This window comes from Mchenga conophoros, linkage group LG9 (genome assembly GCF_057382185.1).
Source record: "Mchenga conophoros isolate Kocher_MC1m ecotype Shallow Benthic linkage group LG9, M_conophoros_male_GT1.1, whole genome shotgun sequence".
NCBI classification, from domain to species: Eukaryota; Metazoa; Chordata; class Actinopteri; order Cichliformes; family Cichlidae; genus Mchenga; species Mchenga conophoros.
In genome coordinates this window covers 24,588,286-24,602,847 of record NC_140534.1, presented here as the reverse complement: position 1 = coordinate 24,602,847, position 14,562 = coordinate 24,588,286, and the positions used below count along the sequence as shown (strand labels likewise).

Here is a 14,562-nt window from a genome sequence, read left to right as displayed (position 1 = left end):
CACACTGGTCCTGACTTTCTGTCAACAGTATTGTTTAGTCATTAGCATTAACAGCCTAGTAATACATACACTGTGCAGAACAATGGCCCCAGGATAGAAATAACATGATGTGGCTCTTTTGTTCCTCCATCCAAGTATGAGCTCTGACTACAACACTAAAAGATGTTTTCATTTGACATGACACATTTAATAAATAAATAGCATGGGGCATAAATGCACAACGTGAAACTATTTGATTATTGTACACAGTGAACTTGAAGCCAGTGTGCTTAACTCTGCAAGAAAGTGTTTTGGAAAATTTGTCCTAAACAAGTATAACGGAACATCAGTGATGCCTGGAAGTCAGAAATCTCATCCTGCTCACTCTCTGTGTCTCTGAGACGCTTTATCCTTAACAATTATTTAGTAGCAAAGTAACATCTGGTGTGAACATGTCAGATCAAGTCTGACAGTCAGTGCACTGTGATGACCCCCTTTGTGAACGAGGAAGCAGCTGAAAGAAGCTTTGGTAGAAGGCACAGTCTCATGGTTAACTGAGGTGAAAAAGGCTCCAAACTCTTGATCTGTACATGTGGCAGAATTATTAGTTTTTGGAATAAAGAGGCAAAGTAATCTGACTAACCAGCTAAACAAATATCCATTTAGGATGTTTGTGCATTAGGCCTTGCTTTTTCTAAGTAATAAATGTAGTAAATAAATGCAGTAATAAAGGAAGAGCCCACACTTTAAAGCCTTTGTAACTTCACCTTAACAGTGGTGCCTTATTGTGCATGTAGGATCGCAAAAACCTGTTTACCTTTACCCACCTTTGAGAATTTAACAGGCCCTTAATAGAAAAAAATTAAATAAAAATGAGCTAGTAGTGGAAGTAACAGTGAATCAGTGGTGCCAGCTAATGGTGAAAAATAATACTATCAGTCCTTTATTTTCCACCCATCTTCTTCCAATTCTCCAAGCATCATGGGGGTGGAGGGAACACTGGAGCATATCCCAGTTGTCACAGGGCAGAAGGCAGGGTACGCCCAAACAATTTAGAATAGGTTAAAAATCAACTCTAAGTGCATCTTTGGAAGTAAACCGGAGTACTCATACAGAAAGATCCCAGGGAACCAGTGAATTTGAACCCAGGACCTACTTACTGTTAGGCCTGCTAATCACAACGCCACTGTGCCGGCTGCTGCTTTGCTTTGAATTCTCAGATATGATGTTGAGCTATGAGGCAAAAAAATAAAAGAATCCCACTTTTAACAAAAACAATATAATCATGGTAGGAAGCAGAATATCTGTCATACACATGAAACATGAATCGGTACGCTGCGTTAAACACATCAACTTGTCACGTGCTAAAAACAATTTCGCTGACTATTCTGTTTTTAAATCATACTGGATTTACTTGTTTCATTCATGTTGGCTCTGATACACCGTTTATGTTCAAACTAATAAAACTGATGCGTTGGACATTTTTAGTCCACATTTTTTCCACTGGAGGGGAAAAAAGCAAACATTCAAAACATGGTTTTAATTTCCGAGCATTAAGATTTTAGTTTTGGAGGTCATCTTAAAAACTCCTGAATTACCGTAAGCTTAAGAAGACATTTTTGAGATTAAAAGCAATCGCTGAGCAGCAGTGGCTCAAAAACAAGAAGAAAATATCACAGCTGTTTGTCCGTGTCCTGTAAGTGCCGACTCTTTTTATTGAAACTGTTAAATATCTCAATCAGATCTGCCTGAAACTGGAATGGTGGACGCTTCCTTCCACTGAAAACACCCTGATTACATTTCTCCCTTTTAACATCGTATTGGCATGGTCGTGCATGGATGAAATGCTGCTCGTCAATGAAACAACAGTCCTGTGCAAGCTTTACCACAACTGTTAAGATATGATAAATACATGACAATTTAGTGATTGCAGTGGTGTGGATCACAAAGAGGGCTCTGTGCGCCACTACAGCTCGTCACAATCCAGTCGCGGCAATCGTCGCGGCGGTGCATAAGCAACGAGTCTGTGGATTTATTATGAAGTGGCTGGCAGACAGGAGAACTCTACTCTTCGCTCGTGTCCTTCTTGCTGGTCTCCTGTCCTTCGAAGATGGGGTACTTGCTCTCCACTTCCGCCCAGGTCAATGTGCCGCTGGCCAAATCCCGAACGATCACGGGCAGCTCGCCGACCTGTGAGGAGAGAAAAAGAGGAGCGTTTTTACTTAATGGTGTTATATGGTGTGTGTGGAACTCGAGGTGAAATGCACTTGGAGTAGGGTTAAGTCATGTTGCAGGTAATTTTACTGTCGAAAGAATTATCAATCAAGTCCAAAGATATGTATGGCTCGTGTCTTGGCATCACTCTGAGCCCAACACAAGTGTAAACCAGAGAAAATGGACTTAAAGCCTAAAAACACAATTGATTTTGTTGTTGTTGCACAGTTTATGCATGCAGCTGTACTGATGAGTAAAAGAGGAATCTCTGTTCCATGAAATGTGAGTGAAACAGACTGAAATACATCATCTGCTGCCACACTAAGAAGCTCAGCCTCGTTGCAGCCATGCATGTCCTCGCATCTTTCCACTCTGTTATTCTTCTGTCGAGGCACATTTTCAGTGTTTTTGTTTGCTTGTTTATCCCTTCTTTTGTTTCAACATGACAATCAAACAGCACCAAGCTGAATTTCATGAATTGTGGAGAGGTGAAGCACAAGCAAAGGATGAAACTCATTGGGCCTTAAATGTATTTCTCTTTGGTCGTCACTTATAGAATCATTTGATCTGATTTTTTTTTTTAAAGTAACAGACATAAAAGCTTACGGTAAATTTTAAAATACGTGGCTGAACAGAAAGGTTTAGGTGGGAGGTTTAACGCCATACTGTTAATGAAAAATCCTGCTGCACAGCTGTCACAGACTCACACAGAGAGCTTTCTCTTTATCGGTCGCCATCATTGTTGGATGTCATCACTTACAATCAACTTCCTGCAACTATCCCATGGATGAACAGCAAGGCGCTATATAAATGGAATACATTAAACACCAATTCTACTGTACAGCCTATGTGTTGGAGACCATTTTTCATACCAAACCACACAAAATGAATGAATGAGCTGAAAGGTTATGAAAATCACTACCATGGTTGCTCAGTTTTTTATGTTTTTCTGTGCTGTGACAAAAGCACCGCCCTAGAGTTTACCTACGCAGCCCTAACACATGTAAAAATGGAGTGAAGTGAAGCAGTACCTCGGCCCTGATTTGCCTCATAGAGTCACGGTCTCTCAGAGTGGCTGTGTGAGGCGTTTTGTTCACACTGTCAAAGTCAATGGTGATTCCAAACGCCACTCCGATCTCATCCGTCCTGGCGTAGCGCCTCCCGATGGATCCTGAAGAGTCGTCCACCTTGTGAGATACGCCGTTTCTGGTCAGCGCCTCCGCTAAAAAGAAAAGAAAAAAGCAGTTGGAGAAAGTGCCATTTTTCTTCTTTGACTGAAATAGGATGTTTGATTTTGGAATCACTTACATAATTCCCTCACAAAAGGCATGAACTCTTGGTTTTGACTCAGAGGCAGGACGGAGCACTTGTAAGGAGCGACAGTAGCAGGGAAGCTAAAGTACTGCAGTGAAAATGAAGACGCATCATTAAAGAAAACCAGCAAAAATAAAACAAAGCATGCAAAAATACTCAACTCTGTAAGGAGCTACAACAATATAACAAAATCAGGCAAATGAAATTAAGTGCTACTCTTTAACTTGTTAGTAAAATACACATAAATCAATCACAAGGATTCAATGTTCCAGATCAAAATCTAATCATAAAGAAATAGATGAAGAGGATGAGTGCAGCAGCACTGAACATGGTGTCATTTTGTAAGGGCAGAAACATCGATGTTGTCAGACTTACCGTTCTTTGTTCGTCGCCTTCTCTGACCTGGAATGTGTGCTCAAAGATGGTGTACATGATCCTACCGATGCCAAACGAGGGCTCGATCACGTTGGGAACAACTTCCTCGACTGTGGATGACAGAGACATTATAAAACCGCTTGCTCCGGTATCATTTCCCCTCACGTTTCTCTTGAGTGAAACTCACCGTGCAGAGTCTTCTGGAATCGCTTCACGCTGACCATGTCCTTTGTGAGTTTGAACGCTTTGCCTTCTGTCTCGATGGTGAACTCTCTGAGGAGCACAAATTTGAAACTCTTTCCTGAAAATGTACTTGAAACAACCATCAGTATGATGATTAGCCACAGCACTCACCCACTCTCACTGAGCAGCTTTTCCTGGTCTGTAATGAAGCACTCGTCACACACAGAGAGGTACTCCATGACTATCTTTGCATCCTTTTTATAGGCCTTCCCAATGGCTCCTTTATTGGGCTCAAACTGGACGACATTTACAGTTTTGTGTGGAGAAGTTAAGGAGAAACACCGATCACCAACATCAAAAGGCTCTTTCGTGTTTTGGGACTTTCTCTGAAGTTGTGTTTCTACTTTGATTTAAGGATATGGGTTCTTTTAGAGGCTTTTCAGCAACCAGAGGGACCTTGGTGGCTCGTGCGTGGCACTGCAGATCGTAACAGGACCGGTCAGCGCAGCCTACGATCTCGATCCAGCCCTGCAGGGGACAAACATTACTTTGAGCATCAGCATACAAAGAAGCTGATAAAGCTGTGAGGAAACGCTGCAGTGGGACGTACGTAGGAGGTTTTGGCTTCGGCATCCCAGCAGTCACAGGCGTAGTGAGCCATCTCGTTGTCCATGTGCTGTCGGAAACGCAGCTTGTCTTTGGCAATACCAACTTTAGTAAGGTAGAGGTAGATCCTCCCGATGAAATATCCCAGGACGGAGTTGTTGATCACTCCCTAAGTGAGACAAGATACATTTTTTGTTGCTTTTCATCTTAAACTGACTATTTTGGATTTGACATCATCATTGGTGTTCCAGTGTTATGGCCACCTGCTCTACAGCGTCTCCCAGCTTCATGATCTGTGCAGACTGGCCGCTGGTCTGAGCCTTGGAGGAGTATAACATGATGTCCAGGTCAGCTACGTTGGGGAATTTGGGATGATCCTTTTCATTCGGGTCCACAAAGTGCTCAATCTCAGCCATGGTGAACTCTCTGCACAAAAATATATATCACACAGTCACATTCCCGTTTTCTCTCTCAGCTTAAAAACAAAATATTATTTGAACCAGAGGACACACCCCCTCCTCACCTGACACGAATGAGTCCAGAGCGAGGAGAGATTTCGTTCCTGAAGGAGTTTCCTATCTGAGCAGCAGCGAATGGCAGTTTTCCCTGGTTGAATTCCAAAAGACGCTTGAAGTTGAGGAATATTCCCTGAGCTGTTTCAGGCCTCAGATAGCTGCAAATGCAGATTGATTAAAAATCAAAATTAATGACACAAATGTGAGGAAACGTTTCTGCACAGTGCTGAGGAGTCATTTTACCCTGCCATATTCCCCCCTGGTCCAATGGACGTCTGAAACATCAGGTTGAAGGAGATGGGAGGTGTGAGCTCGTTTCCTGTGGTAGGGGACTTGACGCTGTATTTTACGAAAAGGTCAGACAGCTCTTCTTGGGTGTAGTTGTCCAACTGGAAACCGGTAAGCCCAAAAAATGCAAAATCAGTGATTTACAGCCACATCAGAAACAAAGGTTTTTCAACATGACTCATTTTGTCTCAATTAACACAGACCTGGGTGATGACGCTCTCCATCTCAGCCTTCTTCTCTGCTGTGCACTTCTTATCAGACATCAGCTTCTGAAGGTGGGCTGTAACACACAGAAAAACCAGACAGTGGTGTTTTTGTTGTTTTTTGTGACTTCCCACCAACATCCCAGCCTGCCCCCAGCACCTACAGTGAGTCCTACAACAGTGCTCAACGTAAATATAGTCATTATAAAAAGTATGAGTGAATGCGTGTGTGCTCAGCTAACACTGTGCATTAAAAGAAGCACAACAAGTGAAGTCTAATTCCACCTGGTAGGAGACCGCGGGGCTAAGGCACCCAACAACCCCTGAACCAATCACACCCCACAGACCCAGAGGAGGCCTTATATGTCCTCCACATTGGTTGCACATACTATTTATGTCATCTCCTAATGTATAATCTGTTAAAATGGCAGCAAATTCATTCATGTTTATTTACATTGTACAATGTCACAACTCTGGGATATGTACTCATGACAGTTGCGAGGTTTTTGTAAGCTGCAATAACGATAACAAACAGTACGTGAAATACAAAAAACTGACCATATGTGAAAATGTGCTGCAAACTAAAAAGCTTCACGAAAACATGCTTGTTTTGTTTTTGTTCCTCATGCAATTTGAAGTACCTCTGTTAATAAATATTACACACTTTTGTGTTATCTGGGAAAATAAAAAGCCTTTTGGGACACGTCCTCAGTCCATCACAAGCTCTTGGTACAGTTCCAGTGTCTCGGATTCTAGCGGCTGTATTACTTTGTAAGCCCTGCGTGATTTCTGCTGGTCCAGCCACTTCCATCCCCCCCTCAGGCACAACAGCAATACTCAGAATAGGTGACGAGCAGCAGTTGCCCCTCCTGTCTGCAGAGTCCCATTAATAATACAGATCCACCTTTAGTTTACACGGTGCTGGAAAACTAGAAGCAAACCATGCTCACCTTTGAGGAGGTGGTCAGCCCTGAAGCATTCGCCATTCTTGACATCTTTCACCATGTAGTCTGCAAATTTGTCCACATGTCCTGAAGTCCTGGTGGAAGAAATAACGTAATAAGTGTATTAATGCCAAGGATTTAAAATGCATCCCAAAGAAACTCGTACATTCAACAGTGTATCTGCAACCGGGCTATGGAAAGCTGCTATTAGTGGCAGCTTCCATGCATAAAATCGCAGAAATCAATGTGCGCCCGTTAACAAAAACCCACAGTTCAGCACTTTGGAGCTGACTCTAGGAACCACTAGGCGCCTTTTTTTTTTAGCAGTTTCTGAATGACCCTTTATTAAATATAAATAAACAGCCTATTAAAGCCTAATACAAATGTTGAGACCACGACTACAACAGGTTCAGTGCACCTACTTGAGGACGGACTCGGGGGTCAGCATGGTGCAGTCGATCTCCAGTATCTGCTCCTCCTGGATGAAGTGCTGCCTCCACGCCTGCAGGATGTTGTTCTTCAGGGCGCAGCCCACAGGGCCGAAGTCATACAGGCCGCTCACACCTGAGGAGCATTACTGCATGGTAACAGAACGCTTAAAGACGCCATCATACGCTGGCTTAAGCACTAACCGAAAGCTTAATTTCCACTGCTGGCTATCCAGGTCTTACCTCCATAGATAGCGAAGGCCTGGTCGTAAAAGAATCGCCTCTTGAGGGTATCCTCCATCTTGGTTCTGTCGACGATGTCATCTTTGGGTTGCAGTGCCAACTCCTGCAATTTTTATACAAAGTGCCAAGATTAAAATCACAACAACATCTGAGCATTAAAGTCTGTTCTTGGCCTTAAAACACAGAGCCTTCCTGGCATGGATATTAGAGTTAACTAAAACTAGATGAAAATGCTTTCAGAGGGTTGTGTGTTATTATTGTCAAATCTGTGATGATTTTCCTCAATTTTGGCACTGACATACGCCATCCACATATTACACTAAAATACATTAAACACTTCCAAACAATAACGACACTGAATCACAAATCTACTCTGGAAACAAACTGACACTAAACTGAATTAAAAACAAAAAGTCAAAATAAAATAAAAAAATAATTAGAAAATACAAAACCATAATAATAGCTTTGCTTCCAGGACCCTCTTACTTGCTTTCGTTTACCCGTCAGGTCTGACTCAGGTATCATTTTGTGAGGCATGTTAAGATCTTTTATAGCTCAGTATCTGATCGTCTTATACAGGAGATTGTGAAAAAAGCTTAAAAATACTCAGAGTGATCTCAAAAACCCAGATTTGATCATTCTTTGTCATTTTGATATAGTTTTCACAGCATCCCAGCCAGGTGGACTGATGATACACTTCTCAGCTTTAATGAAAAGCATCGTATTTTCAGAGTGGTCTGGCTGTCTGGGGGTGTATAAGCACTTGAAGAGCATATCATATATCTAAAGTTTAACTACTCCAGAGTACCATGAGCTCAAGTGGACTTGATTTGCTTACCTTGGCCTCCAGAGTCCTCTTCCTCGCCTTTAGTTCTGCTACAGCTTTAGTAATATCCACATCTGGAGCTCCATCCTGTTTCATTTGGCGAACCAGGTCCCCCTAAACAGAGAGTGAGCTGGCTTCAGACACAGATAAACCAACAAAACCATACTACACGAGTATGGGCATGCTTACAAAAAATATGCTGAAGGATCAGTGTTGTGTAGGTTTTTTGTTTTGTTTTTTGTTTTATTAGCAGTACAAATTTGGCTTCCAATCATAACCACGCCCTTTCCACAAGTGTATGCAAAAGCAGCTGCAACAGCAGCAGCTCAATGAAACGTGGCAGAGAGCGCAGACATAACTGACAGTTAACGTTAGCAGCTAGCTAGAAAGCAACTGATTCATTGACAGCGAGCAGCCGGGTCGTGTTAGCCGGCTAGCCTTACGAGCGAGAAGGCTAATGTGACAGAGTGGGCGGTACTAAAATATATTTAATCACACTGAGAACAAACACTCTTTATCTATAACGATAAAGATAAGGCGATAAGTCCCAATTACCTGTTCTTTCACTGCAAGCCTCAAAGGGGCGAGAATCTCTTCAATGTTGCCGTCCATGGTTTGTCCTTCCGCCAGCTGCAGCCACAGGCTTGTTTTCTTCTTCTTACACAAGCACACCGACGTTGAAAACGGCCGGTTTTTACGCGGGTAGCGAAGCGACTGCCGAACAAACCGGACCGTGGACACCGGGCAGGAGCGGAAAATCTCAGTGGTGGTCCTCAGCAGTGCTGATGCTGTGCCGCGAAGAAGCATGGACCGGAGTAATGCGAGAAAGAGAATGATGAAATCTCTGAGAGCAAGTAAACACTGCTTCCGCCGCCGGGAAGCACTTTCTCTACGCCACACGTACGCTGTGTGCCCATTGTACACTCTCGGCAGATTCGTCACACATGCTGAGGGGTAAAAAATAAATAAATAAATAAATAAAATAAAAAAAAACCCATTATAAATAAAAATTTAAAAATGAATAAAATAAACTGAAATAAAAATTAGTTATGACACATATTTTTTGTCAGCTAAGATAACAACTTAATTCTAAAGTATATATTCTGGATTACTGTTCCATCACCCAGTTATATCCGTTGCCCTTTTGATCTAGCTAATTAATATGTGTGCACAAAATTCAATTCAATTCACTCCAGTTTTATTTATTTGGCGCCAAATCACAACAACAGTTCCCGCGAGACACTTTCTATTCCAAGCTAAAGACCATACAACATTACAGACCCCAGCAATCAGACAAGCCCCCTACGAGGAAGCAAAAAAAGGAGAAAAATATCCACTGTATTCAGTAAATGTGAATTTATTTGTCTATGGGCCGGCATTCATCAACAAATCTATTATCAGCTCATACAGATCTACAAGCATTTATTTCAGTTATTGACAAAAATAATGACATTTTCCGAGAGAAAAGAATAACTAAAACTGCTATTAGCCGATTTCAGTCTGTTTATTGTAGGGTATGGGCCAGGATTAAATCATTACAGTCATTCAGAAATGGTAACCTTGTGTCTCTCTGTGGATACTGTGGAGTTGTGCCCATGAAGACCCTCTTTCTATCTTCCACTCTTCTCACAAGAAAAGAAGGAAAAACAAACTTATCAGACCTCAGATCCCTCTTTCTTTTTCTTCTTCTTCTTCTTCTTCTTCTTTTAGATCTGTGTGAATCCATATTTTTACAAGATTTTTTTGATGTCTTTTGCACAATTGGCTTTTTTTTTTTTTTTTTTTTTTGCAAGGGTGAGGAGCAGATCACTCTTCCAATAAGACAAATGCCAGACACTTCATGTGTCCCTTGGGGCTCAAATCTCATCATCTCATTCTCACTAAAATGTGCCCTTATTCTGCAGAGGAATGACAAGATGTGACCTGCAGGGTTTCCATCATTTAGCACTCACTCATCAATAAGAAAAGTTACTGGCATTTGATTGATACTGGATGACTTGTCAAGGTCTTTTCAGTGCAGATCCTACTTCTTTTTTTTTTTTAAACCTGCATGCTTCATCTGCTTCTTGCTTTACTGTAAACAGATAGGAGTTTAGGTTTTCATGCTGGGCTATGTGGCTATGTAAATTTAACTTTTTACATGCTTTCCCCTCTGTGATATGCAAAATATTCAGTCTTTTTACAAATAAATATTCAAAGCCATTTAAAGCCGGTAGAATCGGTTCCTGGAATAACAATGGTCTTCAGTATGTAAAACTATTAAAACAGTCGGCTACTGCTTGGATATTGCAGTTACATTCAAAGTATAGGATCAAGTGGCCAAAGATGACATATTAGAATGAAAATAACATAACAAATAGTCCTAATGCCGAAAAACCGTGATAACACTTAATCCATAAAGGAATATTTCATTAGATTAGTTACAAAATAAGATATACAGAATATTCTTTTTGTTGCATATTCTCTCAAGATTATGTTCAGTCTATCACAAGTTTATATCTATTCCACTAGGTGGCAGCAAAGGTAAACTAATGAGCCAATACAGTCCAAAGCGTGATCTGTGCGACCTTTTCTTTCCAACTAGACGTGAGAATACCCAAATTCAAGAGTAGCCAGGGAAGTCAGCTTCATGCCTCCTTTTTCTTCAGAGAGCCAAGGCCCTAAACTGGGGTAGAAGTCTTACATTTTATAGTTCTGTAGTAGTCATACTACAGATCGGTGACACCAAAGTCTTCCCATAAAATCTCTGGTTACTCCCAGGTAAAATAAATCTCCAGGACACTGAGGTCTCTTATATCTTAAGGACTTCTCCTCTTTTGTAAATACACTTTGAGGGACTGAACAGGCTGAAAACTCATAAAATTTAGCATAAATGAAATTCACGAAAAGCCATGAAAAGTTTCATGTACTATGTGATTAACGGGTTTCGGCCATCGGTGTGAGAAAATGGAAATAATTAAAATTACAGTGAAATCAATAAATATAATGAGACAACTTCAGGTACCACTTCTGCTTCATCTGTCATAAATAACAAAGGAACGGGCCACACCTGGTCATGAAACTGCTTATTACTGCTTATTACTTTTTAGTCTAAAAATGGGGGGACTGTCTATAAATATGTATGCAATTCCTAAACAGTTAATGCAGTGCTGTTGTTTTAATTAAAACTGAAAGTCTGCACTTTGATCACATCTTGATAGTTTGATTTAAAATCCACCGTGGTGCTGTGCAGGGGCAAAACTACAAACGTTGTGTCTTTGTCCAACAAATTATGGACCTAACTGTACATATAGTCTAAGGAGCTTGGAAAGAAAAGCATGTGGACTTCTTTAAGTTTGTTTCACCTCTCATCTGAGAAGTATCCATCTCATCAACTTCTTCAGTTCTTCTTCAGCTTCTTGGATGAGAGGTGAAACGTCTTCAAGCAACTTAAAGAAGTCCAAATGTTTTTCTTTCCAAGCTCCATAGACTACGATGACCTGGATGACTGAGAACCTTCACAGACAAACTGTATGTAAATGAAATATGTGGGAAATATTGGCTGATTTTTGAAATTTTTACGGTGCGTTCTGCAGATGATATAAAGCAACATCACCTGACATGTGGACACAAGAAATTTCTTATAGTTCTCATCTAATATGAGCCCAGACCTGAATATGCATATATAATTTATATATCAATTACCAATGACCAAAAAAGCAGGGATGCTGTTTAAAATGTAAATAAAAACAAAATGCAATGATTTACAAATCTTACAAAAACATATATTATTAATGGTACCATAGAACACAGGAAACGGAAGGAACAGAGTTATGTTTACTGTTGTGTAGCAGCCTAAATGTTTGGGAACTGAACAAACCAGCTGCTGGACTTTGGGGAGTCCCGGGTCTTTTTTGTTGTATTTTTTGTTTCGTGATGTTTTCAGTTGTTAAAAGGTCCAGCACCTGGACTCTTCTATATGAAGTTAGCTGTTTAACATGTATGTGGTTTAACATTTCTTGCTGAAACATGTAAGGCTTTCCCTGAAAAATGTTGCCTGGATGGGAGCAAATATTGCTCTAAAACCTCAGCATTGATGGTGCAGTTCCAGATGTGCAATCTGCCAGCTCCATAGGCACTTATGTACCCACATACCATCAGAGATGAAGGCTTTTAAACTGAGAGCCGATAACAAGCTGAATAGTCCCATTCCTCCTTCCCTTAGACCATTTTAAATGAGAGAGAGAAAGATCATGTTCACACATGGCTTTTTCTTGTATGATAGAGGTTTAACCTGCATGTATGGATAGCACGGTGAACTATCGATTCATATATATATATATTGATTTGGGGCCTTGTCTAAACTTTTTTAAGACATGTTGCTATGATCGAATTCAAAATGATCTAATATTTTTTTCATGGAACAGGAAAATGTCTGAGTTGAAACATTTGATGTTATGAGATTTGCACATCACTGAATTCTGTTTGTCTATGCCATACATTTTAGATAGGGTCCCATATTTTTGCAATTGGACTTGTACATTTTCTGTATAAAGCACCTGCAACTCTGAGTGTCCCAGTTTATACAAAAGTGTCTTTGGTCCAGTTGCAGCTTTAATACAAATGTGCTGCCTTACATTGCAGGATTCAGGCTACTGTGTGTCCCTTTACACGCTTCACTGTGCCACTGTTTATACAATGCTGAAAGGTATATACAGGTTTAAGAGCAACCTGAATGGCTCAAGAACGTGCAGACACAGAGAGACTCATGCAGAGCGAGAGAGATTATTCAGTGATACCAGCTCCTTACTGAACTACACCCACACTCATAAAACATTCAAGCACCCCGCAGTCTGACAGCGCATTTGAAGGCATTGAAAAAGATCATCTGTGTCCTATCAAAGTTAATATCAAGAAGATATTTATTTTAATTATTCATCAACAGAAATCTGGTGCTGGATAGCGGTGCCATTTCCCCCCGCCTCAGACAGAGAAATGTCAGAGGCTAACAGCGTTTGATGTCCATGATCAAAAAGTGACTCCACCAGTGTTTGTTCTCATATTTCACCGTAGTATTGGTCAGTCATGCATATATCTTTATCCTGCTGGCACGCTCCACTCTCCAAGTACTTGTGTCTTGCAGCTGTTATTGCAGAGCCTAATCTGTGGCCCTGAATAAGCTTTAAAGTTCTTTATGCACTATTTATTCTGGACTGACTTTCTTTGGCTGCTGCTTCAGGGCCACAGTAAACTGATTTCTTTTTAATAGAACATGCAGAAGATTAACAAGGAGGTACTTACGTGTAATATTTATGTGCTGAACATTATATTTATGTGATACAGCTCTCTGATTACCTGCAGATGAAGAACTGTATATAATTGCATGAGTCGAGCAAGTGTAACAGTTAATCGTTGTGGTTTTATTTGTAGTGTTTCATGTGATATGAGATGCTAAGCAGTGCTACACCCGTGAACTGATCTGCTTTGGAAATACATGTTCCTATAATTTTTCCTGTATATATTTATGTTTATGAACTGATATCATGGGATGTTGAACGCCATTAATTAGAGTAACTTCACTCAGTAATCAGTGTCGTTTCCCTCATAGCATCATTGCTGAAATTGGAAATAATTACATTTGAGAACCTTGGGGGCAGCGATTACAAGCTATGAGCAAAACACTGCAATATTATTACTTTTTAATTTAATATGGTAACATCTAAGTAGTTCAAGCATAAGTTAACTGAAGCTTAACTGGGACTTGTATTTTCTGTAAAGTTTCTGTTTGGCCAAACCAAAGTCCTAAATATACTTTTTTCACTCTAATTTGTTCTCCACCAACTCTACAGAATTTTAACAGATAATCATAAACTTTGTACTGAACTGTTAATCATCCAAACATACAAAAGGCACCTAATTCAAGAGCTGAACCAGTGTAAACTGGACTGAAAATCAATGACAACACGTCTGATGGAGTCTTGAATCCTAATTTGAAAATTTTGGTTCAAATCATCGTCAGCATGCACAGAGGAATTCAGGAAAAAGGTGAGACGCTACAGTTTACAGGCATCTGTAAGACGGTGGAGGCTCTGTCATGGTTTATGACTATATTTCAGACAGTGGTGTTGTGGATATTCTCAAAACTGAAATCATGAACACGGAAAAGTGCCTTTAGATTATGATTAGGCTTCATTTTTCAGCACGACAATGACACAAACAGACTGACAATGCAGTAAAAGCATACCTGGACAGAAAAATACAAAATGCAACACTATCAGTCATAGATTGGCCTCCACAGAGCCCGGACCTTAACATTATTGAAACAATGTGGGATCATCCTGAAAGGAAACAGAAGAAAAGGCAGCCGACATCCAAAGAAGAGCTTTGACTGTCCTTCAAAAAGCCTGGAGAACTATTCCTGAAGACTACTTAAAGAAATGACAAGAAAGTTTGCCAAAGAGAGTT

At 40.5% G+C, this 14,562-nt stretch overlaps 1 protein-coding gene and 1 non-coding gene across 2 annotated transcripts; both read right to left on the bottom strand.

Moving 5' to 3' along the window:
- Positions 1–15: 15 nt before the first annotated feature.
- Positions 16–8,982, bottom strand: LOC146567327 (glycine--tRNA ligase-like). Its single transcript, XM_085287095.1, has 17 exons — positions 8,674–8,982; positions 8,131–8,232; positions 7,293–7,395; positions 7,044–7,185; positions 6,628–6,716; positions 5,678–5,754; positions 5,430–5,575; positions 5,195–5,344; positions 4,935–5,097; positions 4,676–4,840; positions 4,481–4,593; positions 4,237–4,377; positions 4,070–4,155; positions 3,883–3,992; positions 3,502–3,595; positions 3,225–3,415; positions 16–2,169 (listed from the first exon to the last, which is right to left on the bottom strand). The coding sequence occupies exons 1-17, from the start codon at positions 8,923–8,925 to the stop codon at positions 2,044–2,046; spliced, it is 2,250 nt and encodes a 749-aa protein (XP_085143221.1). The 5' UTR covers positions 8,926–8,982; the 3' UTR covers positions 16–2,043.
- On the bottom strand, positions 6,794–6,930 carry LOC146567328 (small nucleolar RNA SNORA84). The gene has a single exon (XR_014893980.1). It is a non-coding gene; the product is annotated as a small nucleolar RNA SNORA84 (small nucleolar RNA).
- Positions 8,983–14,562: the final 5,580 nt, after the last annotated feature.

Bases quoted from the DNA above. Each gene is read 5' to 3' on its own strand.
- LOC146567327 (XM_085287095.1), bottom strand. From the start codon at position 8,925: ATGCTTCTTCGCGGCACAGCATCAGCACTGCTGAGGACCACCACTGAG. The intron at 6,717-7,043 runs GTAGGTGCACTG...TTCTTCCACCAG, and splicing joins ACCCCCGAGTCCGTCCTCAA to GACTTCAGGACATGTGGACA. The intron at 3,596-3,882 runs GTAAGTCTGACA...TTTTCACTGCAG, and splicing joins AAGGCGACGAACAAAGAACG to TACTTTAGCTTCCCTGCTAC.